Source organism: Thalia democratica, chromosome 2 (genome assembly GCF_965202585.1).
Source record: "Thalia democratica chromosome 2, ktThaDemo2.hap1.1, whole genome shotgun sequence".
Classification (NCBI taxonomy): domain Eukaryota; kingdom Metazoa; phylum Chordata; class Thaliacea; order Salpida; family Salpidae; genus Thalia; species Thalia democratica.
In genome coordinates this window covers 81,868,030-81,881,365 of record NC_139166.1, presented here as the reverse complement: position 1 = coordinate 81,881,365, position 13,336 = coordinate 81,868,030, and the positions used below count along the sequence as shown (strand labels likewise).

Sequence of the window (13,336 nt, the reverse complement as noted above, 5' to 3'; positions counted from 1 at the left end):
CTTTGAAAATCCAATTAACAACCACGATACAAAAAATATCTTTCTAGCTATAAACCTGTTAGCGCAAAACACTCAAGAAAATTATGTTTTATATCGTTGTTATATAATTTTAACAAGGTGGGTCATTTTCTTTAAACAGCTCTAACTTGTAGAGTTCTATCCAAGCTATAAGTTGTTTTTAATATTTATTTAATTTTGCATCACGCTTCTATTATTATCTTTTTCTTTTGACAAAAGACTTTTATTTTATCTAACTTTGAGCATTGCTACATATTAAAGCTAACAGAGGCTAATTTACCTTTTCAGAACATTTAAAGTAACTCCGGCAATTTAAAAAATAACTATGTTTTCTTTTATAAAACTTAATTTTATTGGTACTTTTTTAAAATTTCTGATGGGTATTATGACTTAACGGGTTGGCTTAGGTATTAATAGCTCAAATTAGTAAAACAGCTGCATCCACCTGCATCTATACACTGATATGCTTAAATGGGTAAAGGTTAGCTTAGAGGAAGAATTTGGTATGAGTTTAAAATATAAGGGTACAATAAAAAAAGAAAAGATTCAAGAAAGAAAATATAAATGAACTCATTCAAATTTAATTTCATTCAAAAAAAAAGAGTCTGCCTATTAAATTTATCATGTTATAGTCACCCATTATCTAAAATTTTGCACAGGGTGTTTTTATAATATTTTTGAAACATAACATATTTTAAGCAAGAAATTCAAAATAAGCTGTAAAAATTAAGCACCTTACTGCCCATCAAAATCAGAATGTGCATCATTAAAGGTTTTTAAGTCGAAACAATACTTAATCGGCTTTTTAATATATTTTGATTATGATAGTTTTTTATTAGATTTAGTTTTTATTACAATTTTATTAATAGTAAAGTTTATTTTATTCTAATCAAACGTTTTTTACAGCTACTTCTATACATTTTGTATTCAGAGTTTAAATTTGAAAGTACAATAAAACATAGTTTTTTAGACCTTAATTTATCGTCAGGTAACATTTTCATTAAAAATATTTAACTGAGTTTTATTATCAATTAAATATATAATTTTATCCTTAATTTAATGACTTAGTATTAAGTAATTCAATGTCATTATTGACTTTACACAATTAATTTCAATTGGTTTCTTTTTAGCATAACTCGAAGTACATTAAATACTTACAGGTTTTATAGTGTTTAGAGTTATGGAGTATTTTAACAATTTAAATCTTGAAAACAATCAACAAACTAACTTAGACAATGTATCTATCAATGTTTAGTTTCTCTTATTTTTTGTTAATGATAAATATTAAAATATTAAGGTTTTTGTTCTTAATTGAAAATTTGTTAATCATATATAATTACTAATGCTAAGTTCACACTTAACTAATATTAATACAAATAATTTTAAGGTTTTAAAACTGATAAATACAATGGGTAACTTAGAACCGGAGCCAGGATTTTATAATAGTAACGGATATGGATACGTAGAAAAGCAACTTCTCCATCATGCAACAGTTAGTATGTTAAATATTTTCGTTTATAATAATGATGTCAGTCTTATTAATTATTTATTTTATAAATCTTTATAACATAGAAAAAAAAATCTTTTTCTATGTTTCTTTTTCTTTTCTTTTAATCTTTTTCTTTCGTTTTGTATTTTGATAGTTTTCATAACAAAAATTAGTTCAATATATTAGTTAATAAGCATAAGTAGGTGTATAACTTAATTTATAGTGTAAAATATACAATCAGACCTTAGCTTGATATTTATTTTGTCTTTTATAAGTATATCTATTATAAAATCTTTATCTACATTATTTAATACGCCAAGACTATATAAATAAAGATCTAAGTTGAAAATAACAATAAAATTTCTATATTAGTTACTAAAAGGCTAAACTTATGATATATGTTAATAAGTTAAGTATATGTACTGCTAAGTGTTGCACTCTTTTTTTATACTTGAATGCAATAGTTATACTTAGAAAGAGCAATATTAATTTAAGCCACGTTTGATTGAATACTTGCAGATTTCTTTTTGAGCTTTATGCAGGCCAGTGTAAAATTATATCACAAAAAATTATTAGTATGAAATATTTGAAATAAATTTAAAATTAAAAAAAAAAATGTTATTTAGACTAAAGACCTGGATACACTGCAAAAAGACCTTGTAGATGGTCAAGAAGCGGACAAACAACAGCTTCGCCAGTTAGAAGATATAGACAGTGTTAATATATTTGAGAACGATGTGAAAAATAGATCACGAAAATCCCGTTTACTGCTGTATCACATCAATTGGTTAAATCCGAACAAAACTCATCAATCGTTTAGGATCAAAGTTCAAGAGATCGGGCTAGATGTTTACCGACTAGCTCAAGAAATGAATGATCTTTTAGAAGCAAAAAAGCAAGTGCTAGGGGAAGAACTTGTTAGGATGAATAATCTGTCTTATCAGTCTCACGTAGGAGATCAGTGTCCCGTGTGTCTAGAAGTAGTCGAGGTAGGAAAACTGATGAGGCAATTGAACTGCGATAGTCGGCATTCTTTTTGCAGCGGTTGCATCACTCAATGGTTTGCTGAAAAAAACACTTGTCCTGTCTGCAGACATGCATTTGTGTGACTTTGAGTCCATTAAAATTTAAGTTATAAGTTGATTTATAAAAGAATTCTAGTGTTTCTTTGTGTTATATTTTATACAAGAACTTTTTTATTTTCATAAGAGCTTATTTTAGGCTTAGTTTTCGCAAATGGTTCAGTTTAATAAACTTTTGCTGTTAACATAACTCCCTCTTATTAAATTATATTTTCAAACTAACTTAATCAGTTTTTATTACCTTAATGATTAAAAATTTACATTATTAAAAATGAAGGTACATTCCAAACAAATCAATTATATAGTAAATAATTTTTAACAAAAATCATTTTTACAAAAAATAATTTAAATCTGTTCCATTTTCTTAAAATTAGTATTCGCCTGTATAGTTCCATACAATAAATATTTTTACGGTAAAGCTAATGTTACTTAAAAAATTTTATGTCTTGCTGAATATCCTTCTGTTCCATTCTTATAAAGGTACGTTAGTGATTCCCATCTGATCAATCATAAGCCAAATTAATTTTATTTCAAATCGATTACTACAAATAAAAACTTTAATTACTAAAAACAACATTTCGCATATTTCAGATCTAAATAAGTTAAACTGTGTTCGATATCGATTACAATATGTAAAATAATAATGGAAGTTTATAATTTAATCAGGACATAAGCAAATTTTTTGAATTTTAAAACCTTGGAATCTAATGTATAATCAATAAGTTTAATGCTCAGTTAGTTGTCTAGTCTAGTCTAATTGTTAACATTTAAAATAACAGTATTAAGTTTTAAATTGAATTTTTGATAAGATCTAAAATAGGATTTAACAAAAACAATATAATAAACAAAAGTAATGTATTTAGTCTTATAATAAGATATTTTTTAGTTAAAAAACTTAATTATCTTAACGATAATTAAAATAAGTTGATTTTACAATTTCGCTAATTAGGTCCTAGCTTTTAGTTATAAACTATTTTTTTTTTTATCAATTTAGTTAGGTAGTTTTATCTTCATTTGAACAAAACTGATAATATTAACGTACATTTACTTCATTTTATACATATCATATACTTTGTCAACTACATAGTATTTCAAAATGACTGAAGCTTATGGTAAAACTTATAAATTTTATTTCTCAACACTTGTAACAGCTATACTAGAAAGTTTATTTTTCGTTTTAGGGAATTTGTTGATCCCCTTGTAAACTATATAGTTTAAACTTATTTAGATTAATCAATGTATATTATTTTTTAATAAAGATATCTTGAGTACTCGTTTCTATTAAGCTTTTTAAAGGGTTTATGTTTTGTTTAAGGGAAATGTAAACGAAACATATTAAGTTATAGTACTTAGTATCTTAAACTTAAAATTCAGTTTTGTAGTTCAGTATGATATAGCCCTTTTTTAAATATTAATGCTCAACTAATCGATAAAGTAATCATGTTAAAGATAAAAATTGTAGTAACTATTTTACTTATTTTTCCAAAAAAAAAAGTTTTATAAAAAAAAAAAAAAAATATTACTAATAGAAGAAAATGATGAACACTGTAGTATTAGTAAGTATTTTATAATGTTTTATTTTATTCTAATGAAATATTGCTAAATTTCCTGAAGCTTTATAAAGAACTCAAGGTTAATTCTTTTTTTATTTTTTTTTCTTTTAATAAACGTACTTAGTTGTTAACAAAATAGAAATATGAAAATACTAAGTCAGCTAGATGTTGCAGTATTATATCAGTTAATATTATTTCTCGGTGTCAAAGTATTTATTTATTTATATGTTTTTATATTTGTAAGATATAGTTCTATATGTTTAACAACCATTCTTTTATTTTAACTTTTTTTACTAAATTTCTTTTTTTTTACCAATAGTGCTAGTTTAGTTATATTAATTTGTATTGAAAATTTAGTTGAAAATTAGAAATAAAGTAACTTATACAACTAAACTGAATCTTCATAATCAAAAACTTTAAAAATATGACGCATAAAATAAAATTAACAATCTTGACACATCTATTTATGTCGTTACTATTTAAAAAACTAATTTCGATAACATTTTTCTCGATAGTATTTTACGTTGATCAACTCCCTATGCAAAATAGTTACAAATTGTTCTAAACAAACAAAACAAACAAAGTTGCTCTTAAAAGCTTAAAAGTAATTAACAATAAAATAGGTACTTTCTCCAGAAAATGTCAACCGGTATAACAATAACCAACTGATATTAGGTTTTATATATTTTTAGTTGGACATTTTTTTTTCAAATCTACATAAAGGTTGTATAGACTTCTGAGCCTTTTTTGAGAAAAATACATGTAAGAAATAGCTAACTAAATATTTACCATTAAAGTAGAAATTTATATTTTAATCATTAGTAGTTGACATACTTATGTTTGATTGATTTAAATTTAATTTAAACACTTTTTTTTTGCCTTCATCAGTGTTTTAATCATGTAAAGTAATGAAAAAAAAAAAAGATTTTCAAAATTAAGTAAATTAGAAATACCATATTTTTCTTAACTAATAATGTATTTACGTTAAACCATTTAAAATATTTTTTGCTTTACTAAGCAGCTTCTTAATTTGCGGATGTTAAAGTTTGGTATGCTATTGTATAAATTTATTATTATTATTGTTAGTTTTAACTATTTTCATTATTATTATTTTATTTATTGTTTGAAGTGTACTTTACTATTGAATTTTTTTTGTTCTGAAAAGTATTTGATGTATGGTAAACATTAAGTTTAACAAAAACAAGTTTTAGAAACTAACGATAGTTTTGGTCTAGTTTAAATTAATTATAGTTATAGTTACTTTAATGATGTTTATAAATTTTAACCACCTTAAAAGTCTACAACGGTGATAAAAATAATGTTTGTTTCACTCTTTCTTAAAAATTAAATGTTTTATCAAAACAGTTAAAATCAAAATAAGAAAATTTAAATAATATTTTTTTTCTTAAATATAGTTTAATCCTTGCTTGTTTAATATAGCTAATAATAGCATTAAATGACGGTATTTTAACGAAAATAATTTTTAAAACTAACATGTAGAACAAAGAATTTAAAATTCTTTTAATTAAAAAGTCGAAACAGTCTAGCTTTGTTTTTTTTTTTTTTTCTTTTTGATAAGTTTTAGGTTGAAATCTCATGGTATCACAACTTAGAGTTTATAAAGTATATCTAAATTATTTTCTCATTTCAAATGTATTTAAATTTTGAAACGAGGTAAGGCATTTCAATAAATTGTAACTTAAAGAAAAAAATAAATGGGAAAACTAGAAAAAATCCACTGGTGGGCGCTGTAACTGACCATTAGACGAGGTTCGTAACGATGCTATTTATAATAAAACTCTTTAGACAATTATTAATTCATAATTACAGCGTTCGAGGTAGCAAGAAAGCAATAAAGAACGTCCCGATTGTTGGCAAAAAGAAGGTAAAGTTTCGTCGCAAGGAAAGCTTTATAATCTACGTGAACAGTAGTGCTTAAGCAAGTTCATCCTGATACTGGAATTTCCAGCTTGGCCAACAGCAGTCGCGAAACTCAAGCTGTTGTTGCCTGGTGAGTTGGTTAAACACGCAGTCTCTGAAGTTACCGAAGCATTTGCTAAGTACACTAGCTCAAAATAAAAGTGTTTTTTTTCAAACCAGGTCTTTTTTCAAAGCCACTTATATCTTCAACTTTAGTCATATTACAAATTAATTAAGTTGAACCAGATAGTATGCAAAACTACGAAGCTTTGAATGCATTCTGTAAAGTAGAACTTTTTAAATTAATAATTAATATTGCTAGTTATAGATTTGTTTATATTTTTATTATTATATAAATTTTATTAAAATGTGCTTTATTTAAATATACAATTTAAACAAAATATATCTAATTGAACAATTTGAGAAGCAAAGGTGATAAAAGTTCACAAAACATAGGTTGACCACTTGTCGGCGATAAAGCAATTACATTAGCCGAGGTTCGTAACCACTAATAAATATAAACAGATTTGAAAATATTTTATTATTCATCAAAAAATTATATCAGAACGCTAAGCCTTAAACGGATTAAAATTTGAATCGTTGTATGGGCATCCAAGAGTCAAGGACGGACTTTGTACGGATTCGGAGGTTATTTAATTTAAATACCTCGGCTCTCTAACAGCCTCCCTAGCTATTAAACTTAAAGAACTATGTAAAAAACTGTTTTTATATTAAACCATTTTACTAATTTTATTTTCTACAATCACTTATTGTGTATTTATTAATTTTATTTTCTACAATCAGTTTTTTTTTTTTTTATTAACTTTATTTTCTACTACAAAGATTTATACTTTTGTTTTTGTTTAAAAATAACTTTAGTTATACTCGGTAGCCCAAAAGCCGAAAGCTGCTGTTATAATATCCTGTAAATAAGTTAATGAGGGCTATTGATAACAATTATATTCCACCAAACAGAAAATGCTTAGTTTAACTTATGTAGCTTGTAAAAATAAATTTAATGACCTTAGTTAGTAAAATTATTTCCCAAATATTAAAAATTGAATTATTGAGATGGAAAAAGTATAAAATAAAAGTTTACGTTAATTTTTCTTCTTAATTTACAAGTTATAAACTTATGGAATATACAATATCAAACATTTTTTGGCTACATTAACTTAAAAATTACATAATTTTTTTTCGAATAAAACATTTAAAGTTTCTTTAAAACGCTTTGCTGCCTCTAGTGTTATACTTACATTGCTTAAGTCGGTTATCATGAAAATTTGTGCAAATTATCAACTTTTATCGTTGTTTCATTATTTTAAGCCAGCCCACACATAACAAACTGCCTGCAAATCAACTGGAGTAAAAGCTGCTCGCAAGCAAATTGACACCAAGGCTACCATAAAAAATGCACCATTAACTGGATTTTTCAAGAAGCCTCGTCGTTACCGCCCAGGTACCGTTGCTCTTCGTGAGGTCTGTCGTTATTTAAACTCAACTTAGACCTAAATTATAGCTCATTATTTCATGTAGACGAATTTTGCTAGTACAGTATGATAAAACTAAAGTTTAATAAATTTTATAAAACTTACACTAACAACTATAGCAGAAAGTGTTTTTACAAAGCAAACAGTATTAAATTCTGAGAAACTTTTAAACGCTTTAAAACAATTTTAATCGGGATATTTTGAAACTTTCAAAATTCTCCTCGTTTATTCTTTTTTATCATCATTCTTTTTTTTTTTTTTTTTGAACTTTTTTTTTTGTTATCGGAACTTTGAATAAAGAGATTTTTGACTTATTGTACTAAAAGCAAAATAAAATTGATGGTACTTAAAAGAAATATTTAAAATACAAAATGACTGATATTCACTCTTTGTTATTTTAAACATATGTTTTCTTGTGTACTTTATGTTTTTTTTTAGTAGCAAAGTTTAAACTCATTTACCTTAACCACATTTTTGTAAAAATAATATGTATAAAACTAAAGTACCAAAACTATTTTTTAAAAATTAGAACATAAAAAATTGGAACTTTAGTTATTTATTGTATTAATAGTATGCGCTTTAACATTAGTAAGATAACATGAAAATAAATAAATCTGTTTAGTATTTTACCGATTTTTTAGAAATAAGCTGAACAAATACCTGCTTTACTTTAGCGCTTTTTGATAACTTAATTCATAAAAACTAATTATTTTAAACTACTTACATTATCATAATATTTTGAGTTTTAGAATGTTTTTATTTCTAATCTTTTTTTTCTAAAAATTATAACTTTTTTTTTTTAAATTCCAAAGTTCCAAAGTTCCAGCTCTAAGTTAATCAAAATTCAAAAATAAAGGAATCCCTTTCACATAAAAATTATTTTTAAAAGTATTTATAAAAAATAAAGTCTTACGTAACTTGTTTTTGGACTAGTACTTATGAAAGAAATAAGAAGTGTTATACTACTTGAAATCTAAATTTAAAACAATTAAAGTAAAATTAATTGTATAAAATGTGCTTTACTATTGAAATATTATCGCTCTTAAAAAATATTTGATGTATTGTAAACATTTAGCTAAACGGATAGAAATTTTAAAAACTTAAAAAACTTTTAATGTAGTTTAATTAATTAAATTTTTAGTTTTTATAATAAAATTAAAAAATTTTAACCACCTTAAATGTATAACATGGTGAAAAAATAGTGTTTGTTTCATTCTTTTATTTAATTAGAATGTTATATTAAAACAACTAAAATCTAAATTAAAAAATGTTTGAATGAAAATTAATGATACTTTTCTAAAAATATTTTTTTAAAACTAATATGATGAAGAAAAAACTAAAATGCATTTAAATATAAAGTCATAAAATTCTATTTTTATTTCCTTTAATAAATTTTGGATTGGAATCTATTTCTATCACAACGTCTAGTTCATAATGTAGATTTCATTCATCTTCTTCCTTTTAAATATTTTTTAATTTTATAACGACATAAGCCATTGCTATTAAACGTAACATAAAGAAAAAGGAATAAGAACTCTAAAAAATCCACTAGTTTTAATTAACCATTAGACGAGGTTCGTAACGATGCAATATAAAATAAAACTCTTTAGTCAACTATTAATTCACACTGATATCAAAGCAGTAAAGTATGTACCAGCTGACGACAGGAAGAAAGGCAGATCTCGTCGCAAGGAAAACTTTAGCATCTTCGTGTACAATATGCTCAAGCAACTACATCCTGATACTGGAATTGCCAGCAAGGACATGACCATGATTTAAGCGAAAAGCCGCCTGTTTTTCTAAAACAAGCGATCAACCACAAGCATTCGTGAAACTCAAACTGCTGTACGTCTTTTGTTGCCCGGTTATTTGACTAAACACGCTGTCTCTGAGGGTACTAATTACAAAAGCAGACACCTACTACACGAGCTTGAAAGGAATACTTTTTTTTTTAATTACGCTTTTCTAAGAGCAAACAATGTTTTCAATTTTAGTTGTATTACAAATAAATTAAAGTTGTACCCGATAGTTTGTAAATAAGAGAGTTTTATAATGTATTCTGTAAAGTAGAACATTTTTGATATTATGAAAAACTAACACATATATTTAAAGATTGTTTTATACAAAAAATTTTGTCAAGTTTAGCTTTATTTTAACTTATAATTAATATAACATGTATTTCATAAAACGATTTAAGAAGTAAAATTAATATAAGTTCACAAAGAACAGTTTGACCACTTGTGGGCGATAAAGCAATTACATTAGCCGAGGTTCGTAACCAGTACTACATATAAACAGATATGAAGAATTTTAATCATTCATCAGAGCATCATGTCAGGAAGCAGAAAGGGAATAACATTTCAATCCTAGCCAAGGATAGGTTCATCACGCGTTTTATTTCAGTTTACTGTTGGTCGTATTCACCGTCTGCTGAGAAACGGTAACTACTAGTAACTAACGGTAACTAGTTGAGAACACTTAGTTTTATACTATGAGATGTGTTTACTAATTTAAATTAAAGCTATAAAAGTTTTTAGACAAATAAAACACTGTTTACCACTTGTAAACACTTTTAGTTTTTTAGTTGAATTTATTAAAATATCTACATTAATTTAGAAGCACTATGAAATGTTATCTAATGAAAAGAATAATTTATAGTTTAATTGAATTATTTTTTTTTAAGGTCTAAACTAAATTTACACTTTAAAGTTATATAGTTGGCGGCCCTTAAAAGGGCCGTGGGGCCGGTGTTTGAAACACCAGAAGTTGTGTGCTTTTAAGCATCACGTTCACCACGAATGCGGCGAGCCAACTGGATATCCTTTGGCATGATGGTCACTCGTTTGGCGTGGATGGCGCACAGGTTGGTATCCTCGAAAAGTCCGACCAAGTAGGCTTCGGAAGCTTCTTGCAAAGCGCCGATAGCCGCACTCTGGAAACGCAAGTCGGTCTTGTAGTCTTGAGCGATTTCACGCACAAGACGTTGGAATGGCAGCTTGCGGATCAAAAGCTCAGTGGACTTCTGGTAACGACGGATCTCACGAAGAGCAACGGTACCTGGGCGGTAACGATGAGCCTTCTTGACTCCACCGGTGTTTGGTGCACTTTTGCGTGCTGACTTGGTGGCGATTTTCTTGCGGGGAGCTTTTCCTCCAGTTGATTTGCGGGCGGTTTGTTTTGTGCGGGCCATTGTTGTCTCGACTGTAAAATCACTCTAAACTGTTAATTATATACTCTAAATGCGTTACGGACGTAAACGAAGTGTAAAAGATTTTGGACTTTTCTGATTCAAAATTCACAACTTTAGTTAATAAGTTTTCAACAAAGGTTGAGAAAATCAGGAATATGTTTTCACAAATAAAATTTTAAATATACATTTTTCGTTCTAAATAAATCTTTCAATTTAAACTTCACGTAAATGTAAAACGGATACACTTTTGAATCTAAACAGGTCGGCTTTATAGCTTACACATATATGAATGAAACTAATTGATAAGTTTGAGCTAAACTGTTGAAACAAAATTTAACAAAAATAACATTTAAATTATTTTTTTTAATAAAGAAGGGAATAATTTAATAATATATATACGTCTAATTTATATTACTGTTCATTAAAAGTTTATTTTTATAAACTAATAAGAAATAGGTTATGCTAAAGAAATAATAATATAAACACATACCTTAAATAATACAAGAATATCTATTTTAACCAAACATAATTTCTTTTAAACAATATAAATAAGATTCTTTTTTTTTTCAGAACAATATATATTTCATGCTTCTTGTGTCAGTTGTATACTAAGCAGTAAAATAAAATTTCAAATCTAGCTTATATAGTGCAAATGCAATCAACTTAATTAATAATAAAGCAAAGAGTAGTTAGCAATACATAAGTACTTCTAATTACAATGCAACTAAAAAAATTAATGAAACAGAGCAACAACTTATAAAATATTTTAAGAAAACAACGAAATAGTATAAACAAAATCTTTATGTTTACACAACTTAGGTTTTCTTAACAAAATACAAAAAGCCTCAAGTTTAATTAAATCAGAAATTTTAATTTTTTTTTAAATAATTTTAAATCTTTTTAAATTATAATTACTAGCACAATCAAGGTTATTTATTAAGTGTTCAGCAATAGTAGATCTTTTTGAAGCATTTATTACTCTAATAGACTTAGTTTTCTTATTACTCATAGAAAAAATCCTAAAGATACTAAGATCCGATAGCAGAATTTAAACAAAGTATGGTAGTTTACAAGTTTAACTGCTTCTGTGAAGCTAGTAATGTCGGGATGATCTCAAGACAACTTAAAAAAAAATTTAAAAAACATATTCCAAAAAGTATCGATGAATTTAGTATGATTAATAAAAAAAATAAAACTATTAGAGTAAAAAATGCTTCAAAAAGATCTGCTATTGCTGAACAATTAGTAAATAACCTTGATTGTGTTTGTAGTTATAATTTAAAAAGATTTAAAATTATTAAAAAAAAAATTCACATTTCTTATTTAACTAAACTTGATGCTTTTTGTATTTTGTTAAGAAAACCTAAGTTGTGTAAACATAAAGATTTTGCTTATACTGTTTCGTTGTTTTCTTAAACTGTTTTATAAATTTTTTTAGTCGCATTGTAATTACAGGTACTTATGTATTCTTAATGACTCTTTGCTTTATTTTTAATTACGTTGGTTGCATTTTCACTATATAAGCTAGATTTGGAATTTTATTTTTATTGCTTAGTATAAAACTGACGAAAGAAGCATGAAATATATATTGTTCTGAAAAAAAATAGAGTCTTATTTATATTGTATGAAAGAATTTATTAAAGTGTCAAAAAATGTTTAATTTTCTAAAAAATATATTTTCAACTAAAAAAATGAGTATCAAACTTTTTTTTAATAAGTGAAAATCAACGAAGTTAATAATGCATACTTCTTTGTTAAATACTTATAATATTTTACTTTTATAAGGCCTATAAATATGATTAAACAAAAAGTAGCTATGCATATGATCTTGTTTTACTGTTTATGAAAAGTTTATCAAATATGTAATACAGCAGTCTGCGTTTATTTTTGTTTTTTACTTTAACTTTTAAATAGTTTGTTACTCAAACATTTTATTTTCATTTATACCTATATAAATTAAGTGTATTTGCATTTTAAAGGCGCCAACAATTTTGCAAAATTAAGACAAACTAAATGTATTTAACTTTTAAAAAGATCAATTATTATTAGCATTTTTTAATAAATAAATATTTATTATTAAAACTATTGTCGTATTAGTGAAAGACAAATGTTTTTATCGTTATTTTTGAACAAAATTAAATAACTATAATTCTTCTAATAACTTTATTAACTGCGTTGGGATCCATTTGCTGTTAATTAACTTCTTGTTCCTTCCTTCTCGCCCTAGTAACTCTTCGTTACACTGAAAATTTATTCTTGGGTTTTATTGACTTGGTGCAAAGGCCGGTGTTTGACATTTAACTATTGTTAACTATAATTATAAAACCCTAGATTATTTAGTATAATCTTTTTCTTTTCAACAGCTAAGTAAAAAGTGAACACAATTTTATAACTACGATAGCTGACAGTGAAATAAAATTATAAAATTTAGAGTTCTTGATTGAATTATATTTCAAAACCGCTCAAATAAAATTAAAAAGTCATTTAAAATATAGGTAACGGTAATACTTTTCGTTTACTTCCGTAACGTTGGCGAACTAATTTTGCGTATCTGCTATGAGAGGATTAGTTTTTCTTACTTCGCTTCGACAAGC

The 13,336-nt window shown here is 25.7% G+C and overlaps 1 protein-coding gene across 1 annotated transcript; it reads right to left on the bottom strand.

Moving 5' to 3' along the window:
- Positions 1-10,328: 10,328 nt before the first annotated feature.
- On the bottom strand, positions 10,329-10,742 carry LOC145829027 (histone H3.3A-like). The gene has a single exon (XM_082936765.1). The coding sequence runs from the start codon at positions 10,740-10,742 to the stop codon at positions 10,329-10,331; it is 414 nt and encodes a 137-aa protein (XP_082792891.1).
- Positions 10,743-13,336: the final 2,594 nt, after the last annotated feature.

Bases quoted from the DNA above. Each gene is read 5' to 3' on its own strand.
- LOC145829027 (XM_082936765.1), bottom strand. From the start codon at position 10,742: ATGGCCCGCACAAAACAAACCGCCCGCAAATCAACTGGAGGAAAAGCT.